Source organism: Oryctolagus cuniculus, chromosome 17, assembly GCF_051225735.1.
Source record: "Oryctolagus cuniculus isolate XC-2025 breed Fujian yellow rabbit chromosome 17, ASM5122573v1, whole genome shotgun sequence".
Classification (NCBI taxonomy): Eukaryota; Metazoa; Chordata; class Mammalia; order Lagomorpha; family Leporidae; genus Oryctolagus; species Oryctolagus cuniculus.
In genome coordinates, this window is record NC_142883.1 from 44337146 (window position 1) to 44354810 (window position 17665).

At 54.1% G+C, this 17665-nt stretch overlaps 1 protein-coding gene across 13 annotated transcripts; it reads right to left on the reverse strand.

Moving 5' to 3' along the window:
* Positions 1-226: 226 nt before the first annotated feature.
* Positions 227-17600, reverse strand: FLOT2 (flotillin 2). Of its 13 annotated transcripts, XM_070061130.2 has the most exons (12): positions 17453-17600; positions 10122-10203; positions 6599-6689; positions 4773-4863; positions 3753-3876; positions 3230-3348; positions 3000-3113; positions 2777-2896; positions 2475-2689; positions 1971-2154; positions 1547-1696; positions 227-1434 (listed from the first exon to the last, which is right to left on the reverse strand). In XM_070061130.2, exons 4-12 carry the CDS (start codon positions 4845-4847, stop codon positions 1396-1398), a joined length of 1140 nt encoding a protein of 379 aa, XP_069917231.1. In that variant the 5' UTR covers positions 4848-4863; positions 6599-6689; positions 10122-10203; positions 17453-17600; the 3' UTR covers positions 227-1395. The 13 variants fall into 13 exon arrangements, with proteins under 13 accessions (XP_069917231.1, XP_069917233.1, XP_002718963.1 ...); XM_070061132.2 differs by lacking the exon at positions 10122-10203; XM_002718917.6 differs by lacking the exon at positions 6599-6689.
* Positions 17601-17665: the final 65 nt, after the last annotated feature.

Sequence of the window (17665 nt, forward strand, 5' to 3'; positions counted from 1 at the left end):
TGCAATGGGGCCATTGTCTCCCAGGGCTCAGTTAAGACTGGCTTCAGCATCTTGGCCAATCACCACCATGCCCCAGGCTGCTTTAGGTAGGCAAGGCCAATGTGCTAATGCCCCCCAGTGGCAAGGGTGGGGAAGAACAAGCTGAGAGCAGCCTTGAGGCTGGGTGACAGACCTGATTAGTTCCTGGTTCCCAGTCTCTCCTGTCACAGAGACAGAGCACAGAAGATAGGCAGAAGAGATTTTTATTTTACCAGAAAGGGCAGGCAGTGGGGCAGTGCAACATCCAAGCCCCACACCAGACATGCAGCATCCACATGCAGGAAGAGCTACACAGGTTGGGGCAGGTCCAGGGATCAGGGACTAGGACTATGGGATACCCACAGCACCCCTGCCAGGATGTGTGGGCCCTGGGCTCTGGGCTCCTCTGCCTCCACTGAAGCAAGAAGACAGAAGAGTGGGCTGTTTCCTATGGCTAGAACCCTATCACTCCGGCCAGGAAGAGGGCACATGGAGACTCTGGCCAATAGGTTTACAGCACTTGATTCTGTGTATGATTGGCACAGCCTTGCCCACTGGAAGGGCCTGGTACCCAGGACAGTGCAGCCATAGCAGGAAGAGGGTCTACGTATATTCTTGTCCCCAGCAGGGCCAGATCCTGATCTCAGAAAAACTTAGCAGAGTTAGGACCAATCCCCACCCCACGTAGCAGGGACAGGCCCAAGAAGAGGACTTCCCTGAGCACAAGCAGGGGCCTCCTAAGGCAGTAGTAAAGTGAGGGAGCTGCTATAGACAGAAGACCCTTTCCCCTGTGTCCCTGGGGTAGGGAAGAGCCAGGGTTACCCAGGTTTAGAGGGGCAGGAATGGGTGAGGCTGTGGGCTCCCCAGGGCAGGGCTTAGGCTGGGAGGGCCAGGCCAGGACAGAGGAGTGCTCATCCCACCCAGAATTCCTGCTGAGCTCTGGCCAGGGCCACAGGGAGGATGATCAGATGCACAGAGAACTTCAAGGCACCAGGATCTGAGGAGCAGCAGGGCCACCCCCCACAGACAGACAGTGATTATAATAAACATCTTCAGCATAGGGTAAGTGATGTGCACAGAGGGTGGAGGAGAGGGAGAGAAAAAGACAGACAAAGGAAGAGACAAAAGGGGAGACCAGAGTGGAAGAGACAAACTAGATGAATGTGGCAGTGAAAGTGAGAATGTGGGAGAGAGAGGAAAAGGAGACAGACACAGGAGAGAAGGGAAGACAGCCAGAGATGGCCTAAACACGCAGCACTTCTGGTCCCTACAAAATAAGGCACCAGAGTCAGTAACGTTCCCGTTGTTCCTGTGGTGTTAAAACGGGTGCTGGAGGGGGGGCGGGTGGCTGCTGAAAGGCGCGGGCCTGTGGCAGCCTCACACCTGTGCACCGGTGGCCTTCTTGATCAGGGGTATCTGCAAGGATGAGAGATACCATGAGGCCTTGGCTCTGGGCCCCAGGACCACTCTGCCTGGGCCTCTTCACTGGGCCACCAGGCAGCCCCACTACAGCGAGGCAGGTACACACCTTCGATAGGTCCACACCCGTGAGAGCGTGCACAGAGGCAGGTAGCTCGGCCAGCAGCCGGTTCACTTCTGATGTCACCTTGCTGTTGTCTCCGCTGAGGACCACAATCTCATCGACTTTGGTCAGTGGTGCTGCGATTTTGGCAGCAATCTGGGGGTGGGGGACACAGAGCATGGTTGATATGCTGACGCCATCCGCCTGCTATACCCAGCTTATCTCCCTCCTTTCTCCACCTTACCCACGCTCCTTATTTACAGTCTGTGGTAAGAGAGGCCCATTGGGGTAGTTCTTGTCCCCCACACCCAATCAATCCCTCCAGTCTGTGACCGTGTTACCGACAAGACCTCCAGAAGTCTGGCACTTGCCAAGCTAGCCAAGTGAGGACACTCAACCCTTGGGTCCCAGTTTGGAGTGGGAGCCTCACCTGGGGCAGGGCCTCCAGCACCAAGGCCATCTTGGCTGCATCCCCGTATTTTTGGTAGGCCTCAGCCTTAAGCTTCATCCGCTCAGCCTCTGCCTTGCCCATCGCCTCGATGACCGCTGCCTCCGCCTCCCCGATTTTGCGGATCTTCTCAGCCTCTGCCTGTGCCAAGAGGACCTGCTTCACCCTGGGGGAGCCCAGGTGGGTAGATCAGTGGCAGGTGCCAGGGTCCTCTCCAGCCCTTTGGTCTGGTGGCTGCCAGGGGTGGGAGACTTCTGAAGGCAGGCACCTTGGCTGCCTAGCTCTGGCTGGAGAGAGGCTACTGGCTCTCAGCTACAAGTGGAGAAAGAACTGAGCAGGCAGCTCTTTGTCCAGATGCTATGCCAGGCACTGAAGCCTCCTTTCCCTACCTTAGTCATCCTGACAACATCCTTCCTAGGTGTGGTCAGCAGAGTGGAGAGAGTGCACCAAGGGCAGACCCCAACTCCCACCCCAGGGGGTGCTCACTTTTCACCCTCAGCGATCTGCTGTATGCGGTGGGCCTCGGCCTCAGCGGGGCGGCGCACAGTGGCGATGAGCTCCTTGTCTGTGCGCAGGATCTCCTGCGCCTCCACGGCAATTTGCTTCTTGCGCTGCACCACTTCAATCTCAATCTCTTCCTGCCGGATCTTCTGCTGCTCACGGGCCCCTTGCAGCTCATAGGCCAGCTGGGCCTCGGCGGTCTGCAGCGGAATAGGCCAGCACATTAGAGCCTGGCCACCAAGAGCTCAGCCCTGAGCTCCAACCCAGGATGTCCGGCGGCCTCTCACCTTGATGTTGACCTCCTCACTGAAGGCTGACTTTTGTAGCTCAAAGGCTCGTTTGGAGTCAGCGATCTTGGTGTCTGCCATGAACTTCACATCAAGCATCTCTTTTTTGCACTCAGCTTCCTGGGAGCAGGAGGAACAGGCGCTAAGGGTACCCTGAGGAACCATGGTCCCATCACTCCCAAAGTCCCAGTCTCTGAGGGTGGAAGAGAAATCCCCCCCATACCCGGATGCCTGCGTCCCGCTCAGCCTCGGCCACACCAATGTCGGCGTCTCTCTGCACCACCGCAGTCTGCGTCTTGCCTAGCGAGCTCAGGTAGTCCACTTTGTCATACACGTCCTGGGGAGAAAGGAAGTCATGACAGGCAGGGGTAATAGGCCCAAAGGGGCCCCTCCTGCCAAGCTCCCACGTCCCAGATGCATGCTGCGGGACACGGCCCTCCAAGCACACCGCACCTTGATGGTGAAACTGAGGATCTCAATGCCCATGCGGCCCACGTCAGGGGCTGCAACCTCCCGCACCAGCTTGGCAAACTGGTCCCGGTCCTGATAGATCTGCTCCACAGTCAGGGTCCCTGGGGGCGGAAGGGTCACAGGCTAGCTCCACAGACACCCAGCCAGCTGGGAGGAAGACAGCAATGCAAGAGCACGTCTGGGTGCACGCAGGGGTCCTGCTGTCTGGGCTGCATCTTGCTGGTGTTTCTTTTCAACAGGGTTTAACACTGAACTTCCTTCCGCAGAGCCCAGGCTGAACAGGGAAGTGTTGGGCAGTGCCAGGCGCCTGAGCAGACTGGCAGCTCCCAACTCCACCCTAATGCCCTTTCCTTCACTCTAGTCACCTGAAGTTTTGAAATGAAAAGCTTGAGAGAAAATGTTTCCACTTGACACCTTGGTGGGACAGTCCCCCTGCCCCACAACCCCACCTTGGCCCTGGCTTGGGGACCCCTGCCAGGCTCCTGCCAGGCTGGGCAGGCCTCACCGAGGATGGAACGTAGATGTCCCTCCAGAGTCTGCAGGACAACGTTCTTGATGTCCTGCACGTTCTTGCCCAGGAACTGCTCACAGGCCACAGCCAGAAGCTCCTTCTCTGTCATGATCTTCACCTGCCAGGGTCACAGAGGTGTCTGAGCCAGGCTTCGGAAGCAGAGGGAGGCCCCAGACCCAGAGGAGAGGAGGGTGGTAGCTGTGCCCCCCTCCTTTCTCAGACCTGGAGACTGAGGCCTGTCATGGGGAGACAGGCAGCCCCAGAAGTTCTCCTTACACTGGCAACGTCGTCTTCACTGGCAGCCCCAGGTCCTGCCCTGGCCTCACAGGCGTTCAGGGCTTGTCTCTTCACCCTGACACCCACTGATCCCTTACTAGCTGAGCACAGGCTCCCCTATGGGTGGGAGCCCTGCAGGCTGAGGGGCAGGGTAGGCAAAACAGAATAAACAAGGAGGGGTGCAGACACCCAGCCAGGACAAGGGAGCAGCTGAGGATGCCTTCCTTCCCGAGGTACTCAGCCAAACCCCTGAGCAGGGGCCTACCTGATGGTCGAGCCTTGCTGCCCTGGAAAGTCGTGAGGGACATTATGGCAAGAAGCCCCTCACCTAGGTCTCCAGCTGTGACTCCCAGAGCTTAGAGCTCCCCTGCCTCACATGGCTGCTCCCTCTGGGCCCCAGTCCTTCCACCCCCTTCCCAGGGAACAGGGTAGACTCTAGGCTTGGCATTTCCAACACCTGCAAAGAACGGGGTAGGGTTAGTTGATACGGGAGCCCTCAGCACTGGTTCTGTCCCTCGCGGGCTGCTGAGGAGAGAAGGGGTGTCTGTTAGTCCTGCTGGGTGGCCAAGGGGGCCGAGCGAGCACGTTCCGGTAGTGATGACCCTCTCAGGAGGTGGGGGTGGGGGCAAGGGCACTGGAGAGATGGCCACTGGCTGCCATCGTCTCTTCCTCCCCCCGACCCCAGCACGAGGACGAGGCAGCTCAACGGACATGCGCAGGGCTGCTGAGTTACTATACCTGGGCGACACCCGTCACAGTTAAAGCTACCCCCTCGGCCGTCTCTACGTCCTCGCAGCGGGGCTGCAACGTCATAATCTCTAGGGAAATCCTGCCAAGAAATGCAAAACAGGGGCATGGGTCTTGGGGGACCCAGGACCTGGGGGTGTGGGGACAGAGTCCAGTGCCTCACTGTTTCAGCTGGGCTGAGCCAAGGGTCCTGTGAGGAGGGTCATAACTGGGACCATGTGAGAAGGGGGAGGGCAGGTAGGAGGTGCAGGCAGCTCCAAGGGAGGGAGGGGGGTCGGGCTACATGTATACACCCACCCTCTGCTCCAGTCAGCTTGGCCTGAATTGTGAGAAAGAGGAAGCAAGAAAGAAGTGGCCATGGTGACCTGGGGATGGGAGTGCATCTCAGTGTAACTGTGTGTATGTTCTAGGGCAGCAAGTGGATGCTGGTGCTCCAAGGTGTGCGTGGGGGCTGTCCGTGGGTGCTGTGTGAACATCCCCCAAGGGCTCTCTCCCCTTTTCTGGGTCTTCTCACCACCCAAGGCTGCCCCAGGAGGCTGCCTAGAAGGCTCTGTCTGCTAGCCTGGCAGGTTGGGTGTCTGACCACTCCTGGTCAAATATAAGTGACCCTGCACCTGACCTTGAACAAGAAAGCCTGCCTGGTTTCTCCACTTGGCAACAGGCTACAGCTTCAAGTCTACTCTCTGACATTAGGCACAGGTGGGCAACACTGGAGCCTCCTGGCCAATAAGTGTGCTAGAAAGAGGGGTTCTCGGGGCCAGCACCTGCAGTGCCGGCATCCTTTATGGGCACCGATTCGAGACTGCTCCACTTCTGATCCAGCTCTCTGCTATGGCCTGAGAAAGCAGTGGAAGATGGGCCAAGTCCTTGGGCCCCTACACCCACATGTAAAGACCTGGAGGAAGCTCCTGGCTCCTGGCTTGGGATTGGCACAGCTCCAGCCACTGCGGCCAATTGGGGAGTGAACCAGTGCATGGAAGACCCCTCTCTCTCTGCCTCTCCTTCTCTCTCTCTGTATAACTCTTTCAAATAAATAAATAAATCCTAAAAAAAAGGAAAAAAAGATGTATTTATTTAAAAAAATAAATAAAGAGGGGTTCTTCCCAGTCTGACTCCTCAAAGCACCACAATCACCAATTTAAAAGAAACCTGGACATCTTCAGATGGTTCAAATATAGGACGGGCTTTGGAGGGGAACAGGGCTGCTTCAAATCGAGTCTTGAAGGGGGCCTGCGCCCTACCATTCCAAACAAGGTGCCCTGAGCTGCTTCTCAGGTCTCTGAACTGATGCTGGCCCTTCCAAGCCCATGAGGGCTGCTGAGACAGGGAGGACCCTTCTGATTAGATATGGCAGCCTGGGGCCCGCCTGCATACAGGTTTTGAGGGATAGAGGTCTTCTGATGTTGGCTGTTGCACTCCCAGTGCCTGAAACCAGGAAGGTGCTCACTAGAGAGCTGGTGAATAAAGCAATGAGGATCGGAACGGGCACCTTACAGAGAAAGCTTGGTGTCACCTAACCTAGCCTACAACCGATTTGCCACAGGCAGCTGCATGGCAATCCAAAGACGCCCCCTGGCAGACTTGGGCAGAGCTTCCAGGGTCCCCTGCTCTTTCCCCACTTGCAGCCTCAATGGGCAACAGCAAGAGACCTGGATCTGTACAGGGATGCATCTTGGCACCCAGAGCAGCAGAGATGAGAACAGAGGGGAAGGAGGTGCACTCTCAGGAAGCAAGTCCATCCGACTCCTGCCTTCCGGGCCCCACAGGGCAGGAAGAGAGAAGGTTAGAAACAGAGGAGGAAGCAGGTGGGTTATTACCTGTGCAACCCCTGTTACGAATAGCGGGACCCCCTCCGACGTCTCAATATTCTCACAGCGACACAGGATGGTCATAACCTCCAGAGACAGTCTGAGGAGCAGCCAGGGGTAGGGAGAGGTAGGGACAGGTAGGGGTAGGAGGGGACACAGCAAACACACACAGTGGTTACCAGACAAGCACCAATGCCTGATGCCTGGGGGTGGGGTTGGGGGTGCTCTCAGTACTTCAACCCCCCACTGCCAGCTCAGCAAAGGCCTACACCCTTCCACCAGGGAGCTGCTGGGCTGGAGGAGGGGCCTGGAGAAGGAGGTTTGAGTGCAGGGCACCTGTGTTGTCTACCTCCTCCCTTTCCCATGAGACTCCTCTCAGAATCTGGAAGACATAGCCTAACCTCTACCTCTCAACACAGGCTAGTCTGCATTTCCAGAAACTAGGAGAGGGAGGCCAGCCTAGGGATTAATAAGCCACAGGAAATACTGAATCCTGCTCATTGCACAAAAACTGTCTTTGCAATACAAAAACCTCAGAGCTGGGGCAGGCATATAGCATGGCATGTTAAGCCACCACCTGGGAGGCCGGCATCTGATACCAGATCGCCTGGCCGAATCCCTGCTATTCTGCTGCTGATCCAGCCTTCTGCTGATGTGCAGAGAATGGCTCCAGTATTTGGGTCCCTGCCAAACACATGAGAGACCCAGAGGGCGTTCTTGCCTCCTGACTTTGGCCTGATCCAGCCTGGCTGTTGTGGGCATTCAGGGAGTAAACCAGTGGATGGAAGATCTCTCTCTCTCCCTCTCCCTCCCTGTCACCCTGCCTTTCAAATAAACAAACAGATCTTAAAAAAAAGAGAGAAAAACTCAGGGTTTGTATTACATATGACACAGAGGGTGGCAATTTAAGGCCAGAAAAGCTCAAAGAAATCTTTAGATTTTCTGATTTGGGACTGGGGGGCTCAAATAAGGCTGGGGGAGAGAGAGCACTCCTGCCAGAATATTCACGGGGACAACTGGAGATGAAAGAGTAATCTGTTTTGGGATTTCTGAAGTTGGGCAGGGGCAGAGAAAGAGTATTGGCAAAGAAAACAAGGCGGCCGGGAGTGACCCAGCCTGCCCTAGCTGTGTGTGCGAGCATGTGCAGGGGGTGGGCTAGGCAGAGGCCAGGCTGTCGACAGAGTGGAATGTCTCCTTAGGCAGAAGAATGAAGGGAAGACAAGAAAGAGGCTGAGGCTGAAGGAGCAGGAACAGATGAATGCGGGGATGGGGAGGAGGAGGCAACGTGGAGCCCCCAGCTCAACTCTGCGAGGGCTGCTCTCACAGCACAAGCCCTGTGGGTCCAGCCAAGCAGACATGCAAAGGTTGCCTAGTTTGGGCCCCAAACACTAGCATCCTTGGGCCTGAGAGGACTCTCGACCCAGCAGTCAGGAACCACCAAGCTCTCTTCTGGGGAAGGAGGCAGGAAGGAAAGGCAGGGGGAGGAAGGCAGGAGGGTGACGGAGGCTGCAGCTCAGACGCCAGAGGTAGAATTGCTCAGGTAAGGGAGGAGGCTCACATCAGGCCCATGGAGAAGCACAGGAGGTGGAGGCCAAGCGCAGCAGGCTGGAGTTCACTGAGGCTGGAGGAAGACTGGTTGACATGGAGGGGTAGGTGGCAAACCAAGGATGGCTGTAGAAAGTGCCTTGAAAGGGAGGCTGAGTCTTCAGCTTCTCCTCTGACCTGAGAGGCTCCAGTCTATACAGAGTCCCCTAAGTATGCTGGGGTTGGGGGAGGGGCTTCCCCCCAAAAAGTGAAGAGGGCTTAGGGCTGCAGGCTCTGACTACCCAGCAAATGGGACCAGAGGGCGATGGCTGGGCCTAGCTATGAACAGTTTCCTAGGGTGAGGTACAAGGCTGCCCCCCACTTCTCACCCCTACTCTTGCCATCAGGGAGGCTTGACCCTCCTGTTCCTGGAGCTCTGTTCCTTTGGGCAAGAAGGGGGAGCAGGAGGCCAAGAATGTGGGAGAAAGGCTGCAGGGGTGCGTCCCTGGCAGTGTATGCCCAGCGTGACAGGCCTCTGGGTAAGTCACAACCCCTCTGAACAAGGTGCTCTGTTGTGCCAGGACTGCATGGTGTGTGGGGTGGTGGCATGACCTCTGCCAGGCTGAGTGGCCTACTCCAGAGTGCCTGGGATCCTCTCAAGTGGAAGCCATGACCACTACTGAGGACTCTGCCCGACACTCTTTACCTTGGATGAGAAGAGTCTCCAGCAGGGTGGAGAGGAGAGGAGAGGAGAGGTGGGAGTGGAGGGGGTGATTGGAAACCGGGGAAGTGACAGAGCTGTGACATGCTTCCCATCCGCCACCCACAGATACCCTCAGACTCCCAGGGGCCTCCCTCTGCTGACTGGCAGGGCTTGGAGGGGGGGACTTCCACCAGAATCTCTATGGCTTCCCCTTTTGGATAACTGACCCCTTTACAACATACCCATATCTTCACAGCTCCAGAAGAACCTGCCCCACACCCATCTCCCATAACCAGGAAGTGGGTAACGATGGAAAGCCAGCTGGCCTGAGCTCTGGAGGCACCAGCAGGTGGGGCTGGCTGGTGGGCTCTCTGGGAAACTGAAATCTCCCTTCCTCAGTTAAGTCTTCCTAGGCTGACTTAGGAGGTCCAGAGCTGTCTGGCCTGACTCCAGCACCAATTCACCAGTTCCCTACCCCTTGTCTCTAATCCAGCCACTGTTCGGTGTTACAGTAGCCACTTCTGACTGTGAGGTGTCCCTCAGGCTCCAGAGGACTGGTTCCAGGACCTTCACTGATAGCAAAAGCCCTTACTGCTCAAGTCCCTCATAAAAAACAGTGCAGTATTTGCATACAGCCTATGCATATCACCATCAGCATACTGTAAATCACCTGTAGATCATTTCTGATACCTAACACAGTGTCAGAAACTTTATGGAGATCACTATATTGTACGTGAGGGGATAATGTCAAGGAAAAAGGCTGTACAAGTTCAGTACAGCTGCAGTTATCCCCAGTATTTTCCACCCTGGGTTGAATTCAAGGACATGGCACCTGCAGGAATGGAAGCTGACACCATGTCCATTCTCTGCCATTTGGCCCCTGCCCGGGTTGTCCCAGGGCCTGCACAGGCCAAGGTTTGTGTACTGGGTGTCCTCAGTCTTTCCTCCTGGCAAACACCCACTCCAGAAGAATACATAACTAAGACTTCTTTAGTAACTTTCAGCTAGAATTGGGCAATGACGATGCTGCCTGAGTAGGACCCTGGGCTGTCTGAGACAGAAACGGTATCACCTATAGTGGAAAAAAGGGCACCCAGGAAGGGCAAGTCCAGACCTTGCTGACTGCACCTTCCACATACCCGAGCCAGCCGTTTCACCTTCTGCTTAGGAGGCTCCTATTCCCCAGAACTGCAAGTGGTCAATGGCAGGTGCTCCTGGCTGACCTGTGGGGTAAGGCAGGATGATGGAAACCCTTCTCTTCCTTGCCCACTGGGATGACAGGCTTTGGGGACCCCAGGCCCTTACCTCTGAGTGTCGGAGATACACCACCAGGCCCAGGCCCAGCCGCCGTAGACGTACTGTTTATAGTCGGAACCACAACAGCCCCCTGGGGAGCAAAGCAAACCACTACTGGTGAGTTCTTGGGTCTGTCCCCTCCCCAGACCCCTGATGGTGGCTTTACCTACTCTGAGACTTGACAACTCCCTAGGTGCTGAGTGACACATGAAAGGGAGACAGACAAGTTCTCACTGCACTTGTAGGACTTAGAACCTACTCTGGTAGATGGGCAATTTGCCTCAAAAGGATATCCAATGAAGAGTTCCAAACTTAAGAGCTTCCAGAGAAAGAATAGGTTGGTGGGTGGGGGTGGCCTGGGAAAGTGTCCATTTCCCCCTCAACCAGTCACTCATCTATTCAACAAACAGCAGAGGGTTCTTTCGTGTCACAGATACAGAGCTGAACATACAATTCACATCCTGAAGTCGGGGAGATGAGGAGGAGGAACTGCTTCCTGATATAATTACTGTAACACCAGCTGGTTCACCTGCTATCAGTGCACAGCAGGGCAAGGAGGAGTCTCAGAGCCAAGGCAGGCACCTCGTTCTGCCTGGCAGATGCTTCCAGCGAGCTAGTTTTCTACTCCCCAGGCATTCAGAGTGACTTTGTTCCCCTTTGGGAGTGGGTGGAGAAGGCAGGGCCTCAAAACACAGGGAAAACGAAAGAGAAAGGGAAAAGGCCTCAAAAGGAAGTGGTTCCTGGAAACTGCATCAGCCCAACAGAATATGTCACACAGCCAAGACCCTGATCCATGCCATGGATCCACGGTGCCCTCTGTACAGAATGGGGAAAAAAAAAAAAAACCAACCTGCTAAAACTCCTGTAGTGAATTCTCCTGTTAAAGCCAAAATTAGTCATCAAGTTAAAGAAACTGTAGCAAAAATTAGAGAGGCAGTTAACTTGCAGAACAAAGAAATGTATAGGAAACAGACTATTTGAAAGAAATGGGATTTTGGCAAAAGCCAGAAGACACTATCGTTTCCATGTTCATGAACTTGGGTTTTCATGGAAGCCTCACAGTGTCTGCCTCCCAAGAACAAGTCTCTGAGGCAGGTTCCTATAGCTGTGCTGCAACTTCTCTGAGGACCCATGACATGGGAAGAGGCAGGTAGAGGGACAGAGGGAGATCACAGGGTGTACGTGAATGCTAGGGAGCCACATGGATTTAAGCTGGGGAGGGACCAGGTGACAAGTGTATTTTAGAAAGAGGTACCACTCTGCACTAGGAGGAAGAGACTGGGGTCAGAGAGAATGGGTAGAAGCCTCCTGCAGTAATCCAAGAGAGCTTCTTTCTGTGCAGGTAGAAATGTTCCAGACCTACACTGTGTAATACGGCAGCTACTAGCCACATGTGGCTCTTGCGCACTTTAAATGTGGCTGGGTATGTCTGAGGAACTAAATTTTTAATTGAATTTAAACTTAAATAGTCATATGTGGCTAGTAGTGTACCACATCGGACAGTGCAGCCCTAAAGTCTGGGTTTGGGTGGGTGGTATGGTCAAAACCATAACGGAGACAATGGAGAGAAGAACAAAGTGGGGCAAGTTTGGGACTGGTGTTATGACACAGCGGGTTAAGTTGCCACATGTGATACTGGCATTATATACTGGAGTGCTGGTTTGAGTCCCAGCTGCTCTGCTTCAGACCTGGCTTCCTGATAACGTGCCTGCAAAGGCAGTAGAAAATAGCCCCAGTACTTGGTCCCCTGCCACCCATGTGGGAGACCAGGATGAAGTTCCAGGCCTGGCCCAGCCCCAGCCTGTTATGGCCATTTGGGGAGTGAACTAGCAGACAGAAGATCTCTCTCTGTCTCTCTCATTCTGCCTTTCAAATACATAAATAAATCTTCAAAAAAGTGGGGACAAGTTTTGGATGGGTCGATCCTTTGCCTCCCACCTCCCTTTTGAGTGAGGAGGGCCAGCATCTGAGACTGATGGGTCACAGAACACAATCATACCAAAAATGTGCAAAATTACATTTAGGCAAGGTATTTAAGAAACACAAAAGCTATTCTGTGTTTAGACTTGGGTCCCATCCCCAAATTCACTCATTATATATATGCAAATATCACCAAATGCAATAAAATCAGACATCTCAAACACTTCTGGTCCAAAGCATTTTGGATAAGGTACACTAAACCTGTAGTAAGAGCTAGAGGTACAGGGCTCTAAGAGCAGTGCCACCCACACACAGTGACCCACTCAGGTGTCTGTTTTTCTGGGGTAGAACCATCTGTCCAGCGAAAGCCATTTATGGGCTTCTCTGGCCTGGTAGGTAGAGTAGGGAAAGTCTCTGGTGAATCTGAATCAGCAATCTGAAACCCAAACCATCAAGTGAAATAGGAAGAGGGCCAAAAATCTCAGCTTATTCCACTTCTTCAGGCCTGGTGGGGGCTGGGGCACAGCTGCCTCCAGCCAGCTCCAGGGGACCTCTCAATGAGCTGTGGGAGATGGCAGTGAGTGAGGGAGGGAGGGATGGCAGGACAGCATAGGTATCTACCCTTTACCTTTAATATATCTTTGACCTTGGGAGCAGGCTGCCACAGCTCAAGCTGGGCCTTGGCCAAGCGCAACATGGCCAGGTTCCCAGAGGCGGCAACAACAGGAAGCGGGGACTGGTGGACTGCCCCACCTCCCCCAGAAGGCACCTTCTTCCCAGCTACTTGCTCACTATCCCAAGAGGACAGTTAGGTGCCTCCTCTTCTGTGACTTCCCCAGCTCTCACTCAGCTGGAAACCTAGAAGTTTCTCCTACTTTCATCTCGTTTTTTCCAACCCAACTTGCTTTCCTTGTTCTGTCCTCAATCAAGCTGAAGAACCAGCAAATAACCCACCCGCATAACTTCTGCTCCACTCAGCCCCTCCCCAGACACAACTTCCCTCCTCCCCCAACTCGGCCTTCTTAGGTACTCTGCCCTCTCAGGCGCACCCTCCTCTTGCTGCCTCCCCTCCATCATCATCTTCCTATCACTTAAGATCACATTCTGCAGGGGGTGTTTAGTTTTTTCAGCCAAAACCCCTCTAGTGGTCTGGCAATGCCTGAGGATCCCTTCTCAGAAGGTTTATAGATGCAGGAAATAAAATCCCTAAGAGGGCAGGCATTTAACCCAGCAGTTAAGGTGCCAGAGTCCCACAACAGAATGCCTGGGTTTCTTCTTTACTTTTTTTTTTTTTTTTAAAGATGTATGTGTTCATTTAAGACAATGGTGACAGTTCAAGTAATTGGGTGTCTGCATTTCACATGGGACAGTGAGGCGGAGTTCCCAGCTCCCAGCTTTAGCGAGCTCAGCCCAGGTCTATGGGCATTTGGGGGAGTGAACCAGTGTGTAGGAACAAGCCCTTTCTTTCTTCCTCTCAACATAAAAACAGACAAAAACACACAAGAGGGGCTGGTGTTGTGGCACCAATGGTCAAGCTGCCACTTGTGACAATGGCATCCCATATCAGAGTATCAGTTCCAGTCCTGCCTACTCTGCTTCCAATCCAGCTTCCTGATAATGGACTTGGGAAGTCAGTGGAAGATGGCTCAAGTACGTGGGCCCCCTCCAGTGTGTTGGAGACCAGGATGGAGTTTCCTGGCTCCTGGCTTTCACCTGACCCAGCCCTGGAAGCTATGGGTATTTGGGGGAGTCCAACAGTAGCTGGAAGATCAATTTTTCTCTTTCAAATAAATAAATCTTAAAAGCAAAACAAAACAGGGCAGACATTTGATATAGTGGCTAAGTTGCCTCTTGGGATGCCTGTATCCCATACTGAAGAGCCTGGTTTCAAGTCCAGGCTATTCTGCTTCCAATCAGCTTTCTGCTAAGGTGAATCCTGGAAGGCAGAGGATGATGGCTCATGTACTTGGGCCCTGCCACTCACGTCAGAGACCCAGACTTGAGTTGTGGGTTCCAGGCTTCAGCCTGGCCCAGCCTTGACTGTTGCAGGCATTTGGGAAGTGAACCAGTGGATGGAAGATCTCTGTCTCTGCCTTTCAAATAAAGTAATGAACAGCTACTTTAAAAATGAAGGAAACAGATATTAAAAGTTATCAAAACGGGCTGGTGCCGCGGCTCACTAGGCTAATCCTCCGCCTTGCAGTGCCGGCACACCGGGTTCTAGTCCCAGTCGGGGCGCCAGATTCTGTCCCGGTTGCCCCTCTTCCAGGCCACCTCTCTGCTGTGGCCCGGGAGTGCAGTGGAGGATGGCCCAAGTACATGGGCCCTGCACCCCATGGGAGACCAGGATAAGTACCTGGCTCCTGCCATCGGATCAGCGCAGCGCGCCTCCGCGGCGGCCATTGGAGGGTGAACCAATGGCAAAGGAAGACCTTTCTCTCTGTCTCTCTCTCTCACTGTCCACTCTATCAAAAAAAAAAAAAAAAAAAAAAGTTATCAAAATGTTAAAAACAACCAAAGGTATTCTATAGTAATATACACAAATAAGATGTAGCTATAGATCTAATTACTAGCTTAATTTCAAACTAGCAATGAGCATAATGATTTTCCAGGTACCTGTAACAAGTGCAGAGTGTGAGGAAAAAGTCTGCTAACGCTATCTCAGATTACTGTCAACACTTAAAGGAAACACTAATTTTTTTTTTTTTTGACAGGCAGAGTTTTAGTGAAAACACTAAATCTTAGTGACAGCTAGCAAAGATAAAAACCCAAGTGAGAAAGGGTCCCGCTGTAAATTTTTGAAAATAGAAAGGAAAGTTTTATTGTAAAGAATGAAGGTAGTAAGAGAGGACAGAGACAATGGCCCTGCGATGTATCAGCGTCTTCCGAGGCTGGGCCAAGGAGCAAGGAGGGTGCTGGGCTGGGCGCAGCCGCTCTGCGGTCCTGAGAGTCCTTGTTCAGCACAGAACCGCATCTCACCTTGATGGTGCAAACCCCAAGGCACAACCGCTCGCTCTCTCCTCCCACCCTTTTTAGTCCCCTCTGCTCACCTCTACAATAGCTTTGGAACAATGTGGATACTGCAACAAGTTTTTGAAAACTATGCCTAGTTTTTCCATACTATGTATTTTCTACAAACTTTCTGAAGACTCTCTATAGCATTTCATTGACCTTGGCTCAAGCAAAAGGTTCCCAGTAACCCGAAAACACGGAGCGGCCCATCTCAGAGGCTCCTCTTCCCCTATAGTCTCCAGACCTTCCACAGAGTGAGAACTGGAGCTTTCGTGTCCCCTGTCCAGAGTCTGGACTTCCTGAAAGAAAACTCTGCAAGGAAAACAAAGCACTGTGGCAGGAAGCTGGCACAGTGGTTACCATACTGCAGTCCCGGGCTGCTGCAGCCCCTAATCGGCGTGCCTAACTCTGAGCTCGGACCCCAGCCTTCTGCCCTGGGAAGCAGCAGTGAGGCAGCTCAAGTACTTAGGTTCCTGCCACCCATGCAGGAGATCTGGACTGAGTTCCCAACTGCTGGCTTGGGCCTCCCATGGCCCCAGCTTTTGTGATCACTTGTGGAGTGAATCAACAGAAGATCTCTGTCTCTCTGCCTTTCAAATACATTAAATAAATTTTTAAAATATTTAAAAGGCAAAAGTATTGGGCAGATTCATTTTTTAAAAAAGATGTATTTATTTATTTGAAAGACAGTTACAGAGAGGTCCTCCATCCTCTGGTTTACTCCACAGATGGCCGCAGCAGCCAGAGCCGTGCCGATCCGAACACAGGAGCCAGGAGCTAGAACCTTCTTCCAGGTCTCCCACATGGGTACAAGGATCCAAGGACTTGAGCCATCTTTTGCTGCTTTTCCCATAGCAGAGCTGGATTGGAAGTGAACCAGCTGGGACTTGAACCAGCACCTACACGGGATGCCAAGCACCGGCTCCTAGATTCAGGTTGTAAAAGCTTTCTCTTGGGGCTGAGGGCTGGGAAACAGCCTCAGTGTTTTCTGGGACCCTCCCTCCTGACCCCAAGGCAGTTGGTCTTGGTCCCCAGGGGGTAGGGTCTCCTGTTTCCCTCACAGGGAATGGTGCTGGTCAGGGTTGGAGGGGATCATCCAGTAGAAAGACTTAATTTCTTTTTCTGAAGATTTATTTATTTGAAAAGCAAAAAAGGGGGAGAGAGAGAGAATCTTCCATCCACTGGCTCATTCCCTGAATGCCTGCAAGAGCTAAGGCTGGGCCAGGCCAAAGCCAGGAGCCTGGATCTTCACCTGGGTCTTCCACACAGGTGGCAGGGGTCCAAGTACTTGGGCCATCTTCCACTGCTTTCCCAGGCCATTAGCAGGGAGCTGGATCAGAAGCACAGCAGCTGGGACTAGGAATGCCCACTGCGAAATGGGATAGCCTGTTGTGCCACAGCACTGGCCCCCAGAGATGGAATTTTTAATCCAAGTTGAGTCTGAGGCCAAGTTTTGGGGCAAAAGCTCCCAATGGACTTATCACATCTCTCCAAGGGTATACAGTTGTAAGGCCTGGCTCAGGGATCTTAATCCCTTCTACCTGCTTCAGTAGCCAGCCCTAACCAGCTGTACACAGCTGTAATCAGCAGAGTGGGTATTCCTCCTAATCCATGAGGAATTCCTACAGCTGCAGGCTTCCAAGCACTTGGCAACACAGCCCTTTGCCCCAGAACCCAGGAGCTGCACAATCTGGCAGCTGGAAAGGATTCAGCCACCTCCCAAGACATCCCAAATACACAATCTAACAGCGGGGCTTGGGGCGAGAAACACCCTCGCCGCCTCACCCCAACACAGGCTCCAAGCGCCGCCAAGACACAAATTCTAGAGCTTGCAGCGTTTTGCAATCGGAGCGGCAGAGCGCAGGGCCGGGTTTCCCAACCTGTAGAGGCCCCACCCGCGTCTCCAGGGCGGAATGGAAGCCCGGCAAGCCCCAGCTTGCTCAGAATTAACGGGTCTGACAGTACCCAGAGAAAACGGCCCACGTCTCAGACGTCTCCCCACACAGGCACCTGCCCATCGGAGCTGCGCGACCCAGCCCCAGTCCCAGCCCCCGGCGTTGGAATTTAGCCAAACTAACCCGTTCCGGGCACCACTGCTTAGCCTCCTCCCCGACCCCCACGGCTCCCAGGGGACTCCCAAGCCCACGGTGTGGCGGTAGGGAGGACGAGACGGGGAGGAGGCGGAGAGAGGAGCGGAGGAAAAAAAAAAAAAAAACAACAAAAAACACGCAGCGGCAGGGAGAGCCGCCGGCGAGCCTCCGAGGAAAATGGGGGAGGCTCCCTTCTGGAAGGGTCTCAGGTGCCGGCGCCCTGCGCAGCGCCACAGGCTCGAGCCCAGCCGGCGGGCCCCCGCCCTCTGAGGGCCCAACCCTTCCCGTCCCCTCCCCACGGACCCCGCCGCCCCTCACCTGAGACCACCAGCGCCTCGTTGGGCCCCACTGTGTGGCAGTTGCCCATGGCGCCGGCGGGTCGGAGGGCCCTGGGCCCGCACAGACGCGGACGGCAGCACCCGGTCCGCAGCGCCGGCCGCGCCCAGCCTACGCCGCCACCCCCAGCGCCGCCCGCCCGCGCCCCTCCGTGGTCGCAGCCCCGCCGGAAGTGTGGCGGCGGAGGGCGGGGCC